General features: G+C 39.6%; 1 protein-coding gene across 5 annotated transcripts in view; it reads left to right on the top strand.

The window, feature by feature from the left end:
• NPAS3 (neuronal PAS domain protein 3) overlaps positions 1-13,129 on the top strand; it is a 925,755-nt gene that overhangs the window by 788,750 nt on the left and 123,876 nt on the right. For all 5 annotated transcript variants that reach the window (XM_081547992.1, XM_081547994.1, XM_081547996.1 and 2 more), the window contains one exon: positions 5,483-5,657. In XM_081547992.1, coding sequence (XP_081404118.1) covers positions 5,483-5,657 — 175 coding nt within the window. The remainder of the gene's footprint in view (positions 1-5,482; positions 5,658-13,129) is intronic.

Here is a 13,129-nt window from a genome sequence, read left to right as displayed (position 1 = left end):
TACATTTTTTTTTCCCCAGGAAACTTCAGAGGTACCAAATCAACTGTGTCTAGTGTGCAAATTGCATGCAAGTTAACAGAATGTGAAATAAATTTGAGGAAGGCTAGGTGGTTTAGCTTGATTAAACCCTTGTGTGTGATGGCGCTAGTGGCTATGGCTTATCCTGGAGGAACTTTGGTAGCTTTGAGTGGGGAAAGGCAGAGAGAAAGGAGTTGCAACAAAATGCTGTTTCTGGATATGACTGCTTATTACTCATCACCTATCTCCAGCCCCGTATATAATTTCAGCTGTCTTCTAACACACTAAGTGAACAGGGAGAGGAATTTTTATTTTAGAGTCACTCAGCTAGAATAAAGGTGGACCAAGTGAGCAAATTTTCTTCTTGTGCTAGGGCAACAATTCCATTTTGCATAGATCTGTTCCTTAAATTTAATAAATAGAACATGTTTGCTCATTTTTTTTATATTACCATATAAAATGACTGAATTTACTATAAAATGAAGAGGTTCTCACATTTGCACCAACCAGAACACAGTATTAGGGAGAAAATGCTATACCTTTCCATTATGTAGGTCAGAATATAAATCAAAGATAGGACCAATAACCAGTTTAAAGTGGAATTTCTCAATTTCTACTATTGGTGATTTGAAGGGATAATCAAGAAATAATTTTTATGAAACTTTGTGAAAATTCAGATAATGAACAAATGAACTAACCAACTAACCACAGTTCTGTCACAGACAGGGGAAAAAATTATAAAAGATGACCTTATTATCTTTCAAAGTTCCTTGAAAACTGCTCTTTCTCAGCACTTATAAAATCCTATCGTCATAAGTCAGAAAGAGAAAAACAAATATAGTATATTAAAGCACATATATGGAATCTAGAAAAACGGTACTGATGAGCCTATCTATAGAGAAGGAATGGAGACACAGACGTAGGAAATGAATTCGTGGACACAGCTGGGGAAGGAGAGGGTGGGATGAATAGAGCAAGTAGCATTGACATATACACTGCACGCTAAGTCATTTCAGTCGTGTCCGACTCTTTGCAACCCCATGGACTGTAGCCCTCCAGGCTCCTCTGTCTATGGGATTCCCCAGGCAAGAAAACTGGAGTGGATTGCCATGCCCTCCTCCAGGGGATCTTCCCAACCCAGGGATCAAACCCATGTCTCCTGCACTGCAGGCAGATTCCTTACCACTGAGCCACCAGGGAAGCCCCATATCCATGCTACTATATGTACAATAGATAGCTAGTGGGAAGCTACTATAAAACACAGGGAACCCAGCATGGCGCTCTGTAATGACCTAGAGGGGGTGTGCTGGAGGGAGTTGGAGGGACACTCAAGAGGGAGAGGAGATATACATGTAGTTATGTCTGATTCACATTGTTGTACAGCAGAAACCAACACAACATTGTAAAGCAATTATCCTCCAATAAACTTTTTTTTAATGTAAAGAAAAAACATCCTATCTTTAGTTAAACTCAATTGGCCTCTATAGAAAAAGTTATAGGTCTCAATTTGTATGACAAAAATTTGGAGGGAAAGAGTATATTAGGATGCTATATTGTAATTCACTTTAGATTAGAAAATGTTATAATAATAATACCGGAAATAATAAAAGGAACCAACCTAAACTTGTCCAAATCAAGCACAAATATAGCAAATTTTTAAAGCCTAACTATCCATCTTTTATTCATTCTGCAAACGTTTGTGATTGACCTGCTATGTAGAAGACCCTAGTCCCAGTTGTCAGTGGGCAAAAATTTTGAAGAGTTGGTAATTGGAAATCCGGAGTACCTAACTATAGTAATATAGAAGCCCTGTATATTTTTTTCTGCTTCAAGCACACAATGAAGTAACATCTGCTCATCAAGTGAAAAATTCCTAGTCTTAGTTTCTGCAGTCTATTTTGAGGCACATAATGTAGTGGTAGGTGAGTTCCAAGTCCATCTAAACCAAGGCAGTCTTCATGAGAGAGAGAAACAAGTCACACAAGGGTTTAGTTAAAAAAATAAAATAAAAAAAGAGTGAGCCAGTAAGGGTTTATATAGCCTGCCCACTAAACACTTGGGTAAACTTGAATAAGCATTTCAACTTCTCAAAACTGTGAAGTTTTCCCCTATTAAATAAGGAAGGTGTCAGTAGATTTAGATGTCTTTCAGGTCTCTTCCAGCCCTAAAATCGAACTAAGTGAAGTGAAAACACTATGAGAAATGTTGAAAGTGATAGACAAATGTGATGATAATGATGACTCAAGGCCTATATATAAGTAGACTTCTGTCTACCCCCATGTCTACTTCAGTTTAGTACACCTGCTTTCGTGCCTTCTTTTGGCCCAAGAGTCCGATGGCAAAGCATCCTTACCCAGGGGATTGCCAGTCTGCTTGCTCTCAGCCTCCTCCCTCCATGGCACCCAGTGTTCTCTCCTAAACAAAAGGCTACAGGATAGAGGAGCTCAGTTGTCCCTGCTCAGCCACTCTGACTGCAGAGGTGCTACCAGAGAAGTGATAGGTTGAGTCAAGCCGCCTTTAACCAATGCCTGGCCTTTTGTATATTCAAATTCTTCTTCTGTAAAATAGGAATCATCATACCAGTTTAGCAGATTGTTAAGAGAATTAGTCAAAGAAAGGATGAAAGGTACACGCATGTAGTGGTAGGTAGTTGCTAACATTGTTGTTGCTATAGTCGAGGCTCAGAGCACATTGCTCTGTACCCCCTGCTGAATAGAGATGTTCCAAAGCAACCACACAAACCCTAAAAAATTCCTCATCACCGTGCCTGCCATCCATTCTTATCCACCAAACAGCAGCGACAAGAGCCGGCATTTGGTAGTGCTTATTTCTCTCACAGGGCAATTTCCTCTGTGTGGTTTCATCGGATTTTCGACATTTAGGCTGTGAAGCAGGTAAAGTAAGTCTTGTTTCCATCCCAGAGCTCAGGCCACTGCATTGCATGATTCCACAGTGCAGCACTCCAGGGGGTGCCATCCGTGTGGAATACAATATGAGTGGCACTCCCGCTCCCCAGAGTCCTGCAGAGCAGCAAGACTGCCACTTGCAGAATAGTAAACTGAAGCTCAGAGAGGTTAAGTGAGTTGTCTGAGGTCACACAGCAGAGGAGGAAAAGATTCTGATCTCCAAGTCAGTTTATAACTCCAGCTATTTTATGCTTTCCCCTACACTGTGTGGCCTTTATCACTGTACATTCATGAAGACTATGACAGGGTCAGACTTCTCTACCAAGATACCCCAAAGCATAATATAGGATGGAGGGACTGGCACTGAGAATGTGACCCTGTCACAGTCCTCAAGAGACTGAAGGAGAGTCTTCCCTGTATCATAATGGAACACTACCCATTGTGACTCAGTCTGGCTCTGGATGTGCTATGCTTGGGACATCATTTTGTGGAAAGAAAGCAACTGCACGTCTAAGTAAACGAGGCTGTGGAGACAGCGGGCTGTACTTCCTCACCATATGACTGGCTCCATGAATATTCAAGACCCAGCACCCCTAAAAAAAAAATCTATTACATCTCCCACCTGTGTTGTCATCTTATCACAATCTGGTCTATGCCAACAGGCACACTGCGGTATTAAAGAAGGAATCAGAGTTTGAGAAAAGTGACAGAAATAGTTATTAAAGTGCTGCAATTGGACTCCATGCAAAATGAGAGCAACTTCCTCGAACTCGCTAATCCCCAAACAAAATCACCATCAAGAAATATTAAAGCACACATTTTATTAGTTTCATTTAATTTCTTAATTGCTCAAAGTCAGTTTACCCATTTATTGCTGTGTGAAATGCTTAGAGGCAAGGCGCACATTAAAGGGATTATTTCCATGTAATCCCTCCCTCCCAGAGGGTAGGAACCGCTCACTTATGAATCCTGATTTATGCTCTGTAACAATATCAAAATGGAGGGAATCGTTATTGTAAAATGATAGAGTCAGGAGTCGGGTAATACAGGAGAGTGTAATTTAATAGCAAAGAGAAAGTACCTCATTTTCGGTAAAAGTTATGCGCGCCTGTTTCAGGAATAGCTATTAACCAAACTGAATTTAGCCTCCCATTTTTCTGGCTCTACTTCTGTTAATTGATAGATGTTGAAGATGTGTCGACTGTTAAGATTTTAATCAGATGGTGTCCGGGAGTTCGATGTGATCATTTTATCGGGGCTTGGAGTTCTGGGGATAGTAATTGCTCTGAGCATTCCGCTCTCTGTGACAATATGCCCACCACCAGCACAGTCTTCCTTTTTGGCAGGAAAAAGAGGGCAGGCGCTCAGGGGGGATTTGGAAGGATGCTGCAAATGATCCAGGAGAGGCGCGTGAGGTAGGAAGCAGTCTAGGTAAACATCCACCAAGAAACTAGCGACAGTCTGAACTTCTAGCAGTTTCTGTGGTGCATCGTAGCTGGCCTGAGACCATTAAACCCCAGCGGAATGGGAAAGCCATTAGTGACCCGGGAAAGAGCTTTTTCTTGTTCTGCTGCTAACACATCTCTCGCTGTCACAGTACCTATAACCCAACTACATTATTTTAGGACCATTATTGCTATTCTTGGAAAGAAGTAAGAGTGATAGCATCAGCAGAGTACAGAGGTAAGGCCAGTCCTTACCAGCAACTTCTGCCCCCTCAGACAGCGCATGCCCCAGACAGCGCTGCAGTAGGCAGTGTGCTTCCGTTGCAGGCTGGCCCTCTTCCAATCTTTGGTATTCATTCTCTACCTTTCGTGTCAGCCTCCTACAAAGAGTATACAAAATAAAACTTTTTCTTTAAAGCCCTCAAGGAGGTTTGTACCATGTATTTTATTAGATTGAAGGCAAAACACGCTGATACCAGCAGAAAAAAAAAATGGCTGCTTCAGGCCCCAGCTGACCTCTTTTGCATGGAAAATTCTCCATATGATTACAGAGCTAATGAGTAATATTTAATGAAAACATTAGGCCTTTGCATATATTTGTAAGCAGCACTTCTTCCATTTAAATTAACATAGAAATAAGCAGATGTGTATAAATACTCATCCTGGAACTCTGTGTATTTTAAGGAAAATCCTCTTTAGCTATCTCTGGCTGTTTCTATACAAAGCTCAAACTTTTCAATAAGAAAACAGGGGAATTCAGTCAATCATCCGGTTGACACCAAACATGCAAGTATTTGGTGGTGCGTGAGTAAAACAGCTGAACTCAGGCAGACTCAGCCTCATTTCACAGAATGTTTTGGCTTTATGCAAACAACAGTGTATGAGAAAAAACTAGGCTAAACATGCTAAATAAATATGTGTGGGGGTAAAAAAAAAAAACTTTCAATTTCAAGAATCTTTCAGCATGTGAGGGTAAAGACTCAGGACAAGAATTGTTTCTGGAGGCTTCATAGATTTCCTTTCCTGCTCAGAAACTGAATCGCAGTGGGGGCTGGATTTGAAAATGAAAAGCCTGTGCCAACTTTCTTCTCCACTCTTCCCCTTCCCCTCTAGGTGGAGCTGACAGGCAGCAGCGTCTTTGACTATGTCCACCCCGGGGACCACGTGGAGATGGCAGAGCAGCTGGGCATGAAGCTCCCGCCTGGGCGGGGTCTCCTCTCACAGGGCACCGCTGAAGATGGAGCCAGCTCAGCATCTTCCTCCTCCCAGTCTGAGACCCCTGAGCCAGGTGGGACTTGCAATCCCAACATGTGGGTTGGTGGGCAGGACCTTTGCCAATGATTGCACTCAAGTTGCCAGTGTGAAGAGACTACAAATAGGTCTAATGGTATTTAATAATTCCATGCAGCTTTCTGTCCTGGGCGGTAATTAAGTAAGGAAGAGATTTGAAAATAAGAAGACATTTTAATAAGTATAATCCAGAGATCTAATTTCAGGTGAACAAAACGCACAGAAGGTACCAGTTCCTTTAGATTCTCTTTCAAATTAATGGAGGGAAAAGGTTCAGATTTGGAAAGCCCTCTGCCTTTCATTGTTACCATGGCTAAATGTAATGCATTTATTTATTATTCAGCAAAATCGATGGCAAAGACTTTTGAATATTAGCTTGTGGAGAATTAAAGGTATTAGGGGCTTGCAGAAATCTCAGTTTCTTTTTCTTTTTTTTTAAGCATCAGAAGGTACTTGAAAGATGTGAACAGATAAATTAAGGCTAAAAAGAAAACAGAAATGGCTACATTTTAAACTGCCTTTCCACCCTCAGTATTTAATTAGATCAATTGTATAGCGGAATGAACAGAGGTGACATTCCTCATTGGGATTCCTTCCAGGACTCTTATAGACTTTGCATTCAGAATGTTCCCATTTTCATTGTGTTGTACTGATGATAATTTAAGTATTAGGGGAAAATCCATTTATAAATTAAACAAAATGACTTGATATCCATCAGTCCCCTAGTTCATCAAGCTGTTCAAACACGGGGAAGATTGGCTGGTCGGCCTGGGTCTTCCGAGAGCGCTGGTAATTAGATCTGCGAAGGATTTATTCTTTGCTGATTGGGGCTTTAAATTAATTGAAGTTCCACATTTGTGGTTTTGTCCTTTTTGTACTTTTTTAGAGGAGATATTTCATATTCTTGTGTGGTGGAGTGCTTGGCCAAGCAGCAGTGGTTTAAATGTTAATTTTTCTCATGAGAAGTTTAAGATTTTTAATGAATCAAGGCCTGATTTGAAGTGCAAAGTTTTATTTGCTTACTTGGGAAATTATTTTTGCCCTCTAAAGATGTTTGTACTTTACTTGATATGTTGTTTTAAAACAGATTCACAAAACAAAAGCATTTTGTGAAAGAGAAAAGGGAAAAAAGAAAAAAAAACCTACCTTTGGATTAACCTTAAAATAACTCTACACACTTCCAAGAAAATAATTTGATCTGCTTAGAAATAATCACAGCATGTTTGCTCATACAGAAGGAAAAATATATGTTTACCTCTTTGGGAAATATTTTAATTCCTTCTAGAATCAATGTGTGTTTCCCCATTTAAGTTAACTGAAGCTTCTAGGACATTATCTTCTAGCTTTTGAGGGAGGATCATTCCTTCTCCAGTGAGTCCTATCCATGAGAAAAGAGTATTTAAGACTACTCTTTACCATTTAAAGATAAAAATAATTTTGTTCCAGAGGTCAGGGGAGTCATATACTCTTGTACCATAGTTCACTGACTTCACTGTTTAGACAACGTCAGTGACATCACTGGGCCTGTGTTTTAGTCATTAGGATGTTCATATCTGGCTATATTTGAGAAGCAGTACATGAAAATAGTTTTCTACTCCATTCTGGAGTTGCACTGTGAAACCAGGGTTGATCATGACTCTTAAAACACTCAGTATGTAAGAAATCAAGTTTATAAACCTTGATATGAACAAAGACCTTCAAAAAGTGGGCTTCGTTTCCCTGAATCACAAAGCCTCAAGTTAACAAGAGTCTTCAACGGTCCTTTAATCCAACCTCCAACTTATGCAACCATCCTTTCCAGCAAAACCAACAGATGCTCTTCTAATCTCTGCTGAAACTCATTCCTAACAGGAATCTATGGAACATACAAGGCTTCCTTCCCACTCCATTGGTGAGCAGCTCTGATAGAAAATTATTCCTAAAATGGAGCCAACCTACTTTGCTGCAACTCTCCTACTCTGCCCCCCACCCATCCCAGGTCTGCCCTCTGGGACATTTCAGATTGACATCTTCCTCCCCTTCACAGCCTCTTAAATATATGAAGTCAGGTTCACCAAATTCTTCCTCCCTCCTTCCTACTCCTTTTCAAGTCAAACTGCCCTCATTCCACAAGCATTATTTAATGGCATGTTGCTAAGACCCTCACCACCCTAGCCATCCTCACCTGGCTGTGCTTCCATTAGTTGGTGGCCCTCTAAAAACAGGGTTCTGAGAGCTGAGTGCAGCCTCTAGGTGTATTGTGACCACTACAAAGCAGAGGGACTGTCCCCTTTCTCAGTTTAGGCTACTCTACTCCTGTTATTCAGTCCAGGGTTGAAGTAGGTCCTATTGGCAGCCAGATCCCACTGTTGATTCATATTGAACTTGATGTCTTCCCTAAACACATGTTAAGGGTGACTTGTCCCTTAAAAGAGAAGGGGGAAAAAAAAAAAAAAACCCACAGCCTATAAACCAATTCTACTAGGATATCCAAAACTAGAGTCAAATCAAACCAGTTTAAGATTAAATATGAAAACTCTGATAAACCCCATGCCTGCTGAAGCACTGGAATGTGCTTCAGTCTCACTTAGCATCCTTTAATTCTGGCTATCAGAAAAATAACTAACTCCTTTAAAGTGACTCTGTCATTTATCCTTAAAGTGTGACTGAAAATTTACCCAGGTTTCTTCCCCTCCCCACCCCCAGCCACCCTGATATAATGGAAAACCCTGCTTTGCACATTCCTTAACAACTTGGGCTTGTTAGCAACAATCGCATAAGAACTGTCTCTTCCTTGCTGAAGAGTGTATTTCTCACCATTAAAGAATGTTAAACTGGCTTTGCTTTAAAATTCTCTAGTGTTGGTTATTTGCAATCTTTGGCTTAAAAAGGCAATTAGATAGACTGCTCAAATACTGAAAGGCAGTGTAGGACGCTACCTTTAACTAAATATCTTCACTAGCACAGATCATTGCTCCAGGGGAATTACTTTAAAAGTCCATGTCAGGCACTACATCCCAAAGCTGCTTATGTTTCTTAAAAGCTGAAAGAATTTTAACAAGATTTTCTAATTCTTAATAACACCAAAGAACATTTTTGAAAACTGTTATTCACTACACATAATCTTTTCAACTCTGATAAAACACTGATTCTTGCTTAAATAGTAGTGTAATTTGGTTGGAAAACGGATATCAATATGTGGTGATTATGAAAATGAAGGGACTAGTAGGTATGGAATTTTTCAGGAGCCCTGATGTGTTCAGTGTAGCATTACTAAGTGACTGAAATCTAAATAACATTTGGCATTATAATAAAAAGGAAATAAGTGACTAAACCAGCCTAAGAGGCAGTGATCCTGTGCCATAATAGGAATTCTGTTTCTTTGAACTGCCAGTCCTGTGATTGTCTTGTCTCGAAGTAGTCTCAAGATAATGAGGGGAAAAAAATCTGTTGATGGGACAGCAAACCCAAATAAATATTTTATATGTATGCACATTCATTAATAGTTTAATGAGGTATTTCTTTTAGAGAAATTTTAAGGCAGGCAGAAGAGAAATAAGCAAGTGCCTACTTTAAAAAGTTCTAGAGTGCCTCTTTAAAGCTTCATCCAAGCATTCCTAAAGGGCTTGCTCTGTCCTGTCCACAGCCTTTCCTCTGCTCCTGTGGGGTTCGGGGTGGTGGGGGCCTGGGAAGAACCTCTGTAACATGCGGTTTGGATGGTTCGGTTTGCTTTTGTAGTTCTGCTTGTATCTTTTCATCACTCTTAACAATTAGCTATAATCTTGGCATTATGAACCTTATTCTTTTTTAAACAAAAATAAATTTCAGCGTCACATATTTTATATGCTTAATAAACAGAAAAGCAGCTCTTTCAAGAAATCTGGAGGTACTTGAAAAATCTCCCTGTTTGGAAAGCAAAGAGTGTCTATTCCTTAGGTCGGGCCATCAAGTTGTTGTGTTTTACTCCTCCCTTTTTCTTATTAAAATAGCTTGATATTTTTCCAGTTATAAAATTCATGCCCATTGTGAAAAAATTCCGAGAATGCAGACAACAAAGAATAAAGACCTACCTACCCCTACCCCAAAATAACCACTGTTCTTGTATGCTGGATATCCTTCTAGATTTTGTTGCTGTAAATATGTAGACATATATAGTTATGTAGTGGGATTTTTCTCTGAGTAAAATAAAACTATAACGTACATGCCTCTATAGCCTGCTTTCTCTCACTTAACCTCACAGGCCACTTTCCCTGTCATGTTCCTCACTTTAACATAGAATTTCCATTCTGTCTCCAGTGGTTTGTTTCCTTCTAGCTAACAACCAACTCCTAGCCGTAGGACCACTGTCAGGAGTAACATACCTGGGTCATGCTTGGGAGGGAATTCAGCCAGGACCAGAGATTTCGCTGCCCATTGAATGGGTGCAAGCTCACGGAGGGAGAAATCAATACTGTACCCGAGTTTAGACAAGTTAGCAAAATGTATGAGACAGTACTCTCAGTGAAAAGTGAGACTAACTACAGCAACATGGTTAACCATCACTTGTCTGCAGGCAAGTTTACTGTGTTCTGTCTATAGTTTCAGCACATCTAGACTATTACAGGAGGTTAAGATAATGATGGTTAGCAGTAATGATCTTTATGCTGTTACACCTACTCTACGACGTCCTGAGTATTTTAAAGGCAAACAAAATGGAAGCAGTTGCATACCTACCTGAATAGAAATAATCTGTATTTTCTACATATGCCCCTGCACTATGGTAAATTCGATCAGCTCCCATATCTGCAGGAACTCAATTCCTCTGCATTCATTAGACAATTTTCACAATACATGATATAGTTAAAAGAACAAATGATTAGGAATAACAATAAAGAAAGTAAAAAATATATCTGAGGATCAGATCAATATTTTATTTCCAAAGCTATGTAGATACGAGATATAAGTATAGTTTTATGTTTTCCATCTAGTATAGTGTTGGGTTGAGAGGGGATGGTTCTCTTTTTTTTTTTTTTTTGGTATTGTTTTAAGTTTCCTATCAATGAACTGAATTTAGAAGTCAGGCAAGGGAAACCATCTAACTAACCCCACATCCAACCTCAGTCCCCAGACAGTGGGACTGTATCTACAGCACTTTCTGCTGTACTGCAAATGTCAAACAGAAAGTGTAATGGATTTAATATTAGCGCTGGCCAAGGTGCTGAGGGAGCTGTTAATAATGTCACTCCAGTTATTGATCTGAAGCCTTTAAAAATCAAAGAAAAGTGAGAGATCCCCTACTGGGGAAAGGCACACAGTGACTGGTTTTTATTGCCAATATATTTCTACATATAGAGTGGCAACTTTCTGGAATTATGTTATCACCATTCATCTCTGTGAGATTTTTGGAGTCATTATATGGTAAGATAATATCATGGAGACCACTCTGCATGCTAATGCTAAAAGATTAGGCCAAATTCTTTTAGACATAAATAGAGCTTGATAATTTGTGTGGTAACTACAATATTCAAGTTGTCAAATGATAGGAAGTTTATTAGCACTAGATTTATTCATGATGACAATGTTGGATCTGCAGGAAGTGTAAAATGCGAACTATGTAGTCGTGAGGATGAGCTGTCCTCTCCTTTCGCCTTTCTAAAGCTCCAACTACAAACCAGGCAAGGACTCACTTGAGACAGAAATGAATTCTGTCCTTACAATTAGTCTACCTTTTTCAGGAAACTGCTAATCCTTCAATCTGAATGGCAGTTTGTATGCAATTAAATCCCTGCTTTCCATAGTCCCCAACTAATAAATGAAATTAAAATGTATAATTTATGTTGAATGTTTATCAAACTGTAAACACACATTTAATGCCTTTCCATATTCATACAATATAAGCAAAGATAAATCCACCAGATAATGTACTACGGTTATCTCTGATGCATTGAATATGAAATGCATCCCTACTGTAGCTGTAGCAAAGATCAAGACAAGTTCATGATTACCTCCGAACTGGCCTGACTCCTGTTAATACCCGTGTGCACATGTTTGTGTCAAATCTAATAGTCAGAAAGCAGTCTAACAGAAAGGAATTTGTTCCATAAACCAAAGCAATCATCCTGTACTGATAAACTCAGCTTTTATCCAAAAATTATGTGGGCAAAATGATGCATTTTCCTTAGCAATGCCATCCTTATTTTGAAATGACATAGAAACTATCTTTTGCCATTCCTGAATGAAGATGATGCATACTCTCCAAAAAAATAAAAAGCCAGTACTGTTACAGGGACTGCCCTGCCAAACTCAGAATTCTTCTTTTGCCTCAAGAAAGCTGTTTTGCCTCAAGAAAAGATGTAGTACTATCTTTTCCTGCAGGAAGTAGGCTCTTCTCAGATGTCTCTTCTATCCCCAGATAAACAACTGCCACAGAAGAGAATACATTTCTCCAGTGCTTCTGGTATGCAAGGCCTAGGAACACTTACAACCTTAATTTGTGTTTGCTCCCACTTCTGTGTACTTGTCTGTGTATGATGAGAATATTTGCAAAGCAACCATATATGTACTTCTAGGATATTGCCTAAGGGAGCTAAAGAAAATAAGGGAAATTCCCTCCTTCCCACCAGAGTATGCTGGCCCAGCATCCCTTCCAGGCCAGCTCCCAGAATCCACAGATGCAGCACAGGGCATCCTTGGGGTCTTGACACTCCAACCTGTGAAAAGTGCGTGTTGGTGACTCACAGAACTACAGGAGGCCAGCCTCCCTTTTGTTTCTAGAAGAGATGCTGGATGTTAGGCTAGTTGTGTATGCCATCCTGAAACTAACGTTCTCTTCCAAAATTTAGATCACAGTGGTAGCAACTCAAAAAAGCACAACTTTTATCTAAATTAATATAATGGTATTTACAGGGTAGCAAATGGTTTGTTCAATAATAGTCGCATAGGCCTCTTATCAAAATACACAATAGATTCACTCGGCCTCTATGTACCGCTTTTTCCTAAACCCTCTATTGAAGATTCAGAAAATCAATTTTTTAAACCCGTTATTTTTAGCAGTTGTTTTATATAGCTTGCAAAGTCATAATTTTGACTTTCCTTTCCCTATGGTGATAAGGGGTACATTTCAGAGTTTCTAAAATGAAAGCCAAGACAAGTTGTTAATGGATGATCTTTCTTCCCCCTTAAAAAAAATTGTGGCTGTCTTTGTCATTGGATATTAACAAATTAAAGATTCTATTTCTATAACTCTTGCCTTGAACAAAGCACAAGTTATTTGCTTTTAATACATACAATTGCACAGAAATTTCACCCCTGTCCAAATGATACCATTCTGAATTCTTCATCTGCACCAAACAGCAGACTTAGGAAGGATCAGTTACCTGGCATTGACTGAGCTTTGCAGGGTGCACAGATCAGAAGAGGCAGAACTGGCTGGAAACCATTTCCACCCCTAGTGAGCAATTTACTCATGATTGCTTGAGGAAAATACTGGAAATATTGCTTCTGTGTAAAGTT

This window comes from Giraffa tippelskirchi, chromosome 12 (genome assembly GCF_054371585.1).
Source record: "Giraffa tippelskirchi isolate mGirTip1 chromosome 12, T2T-mGirTip1v1.2.pri, whole genome shotgun sequence".
NCBI lineage: Eukaryota > Metazoa > Chordata > Mammalia > Artiodactyla > Giraffidae > Giraffa > Giraffa tippelskirchi.
This window is presented reverse-complemented; position numbering and strand designations above follow the sequence as displayed.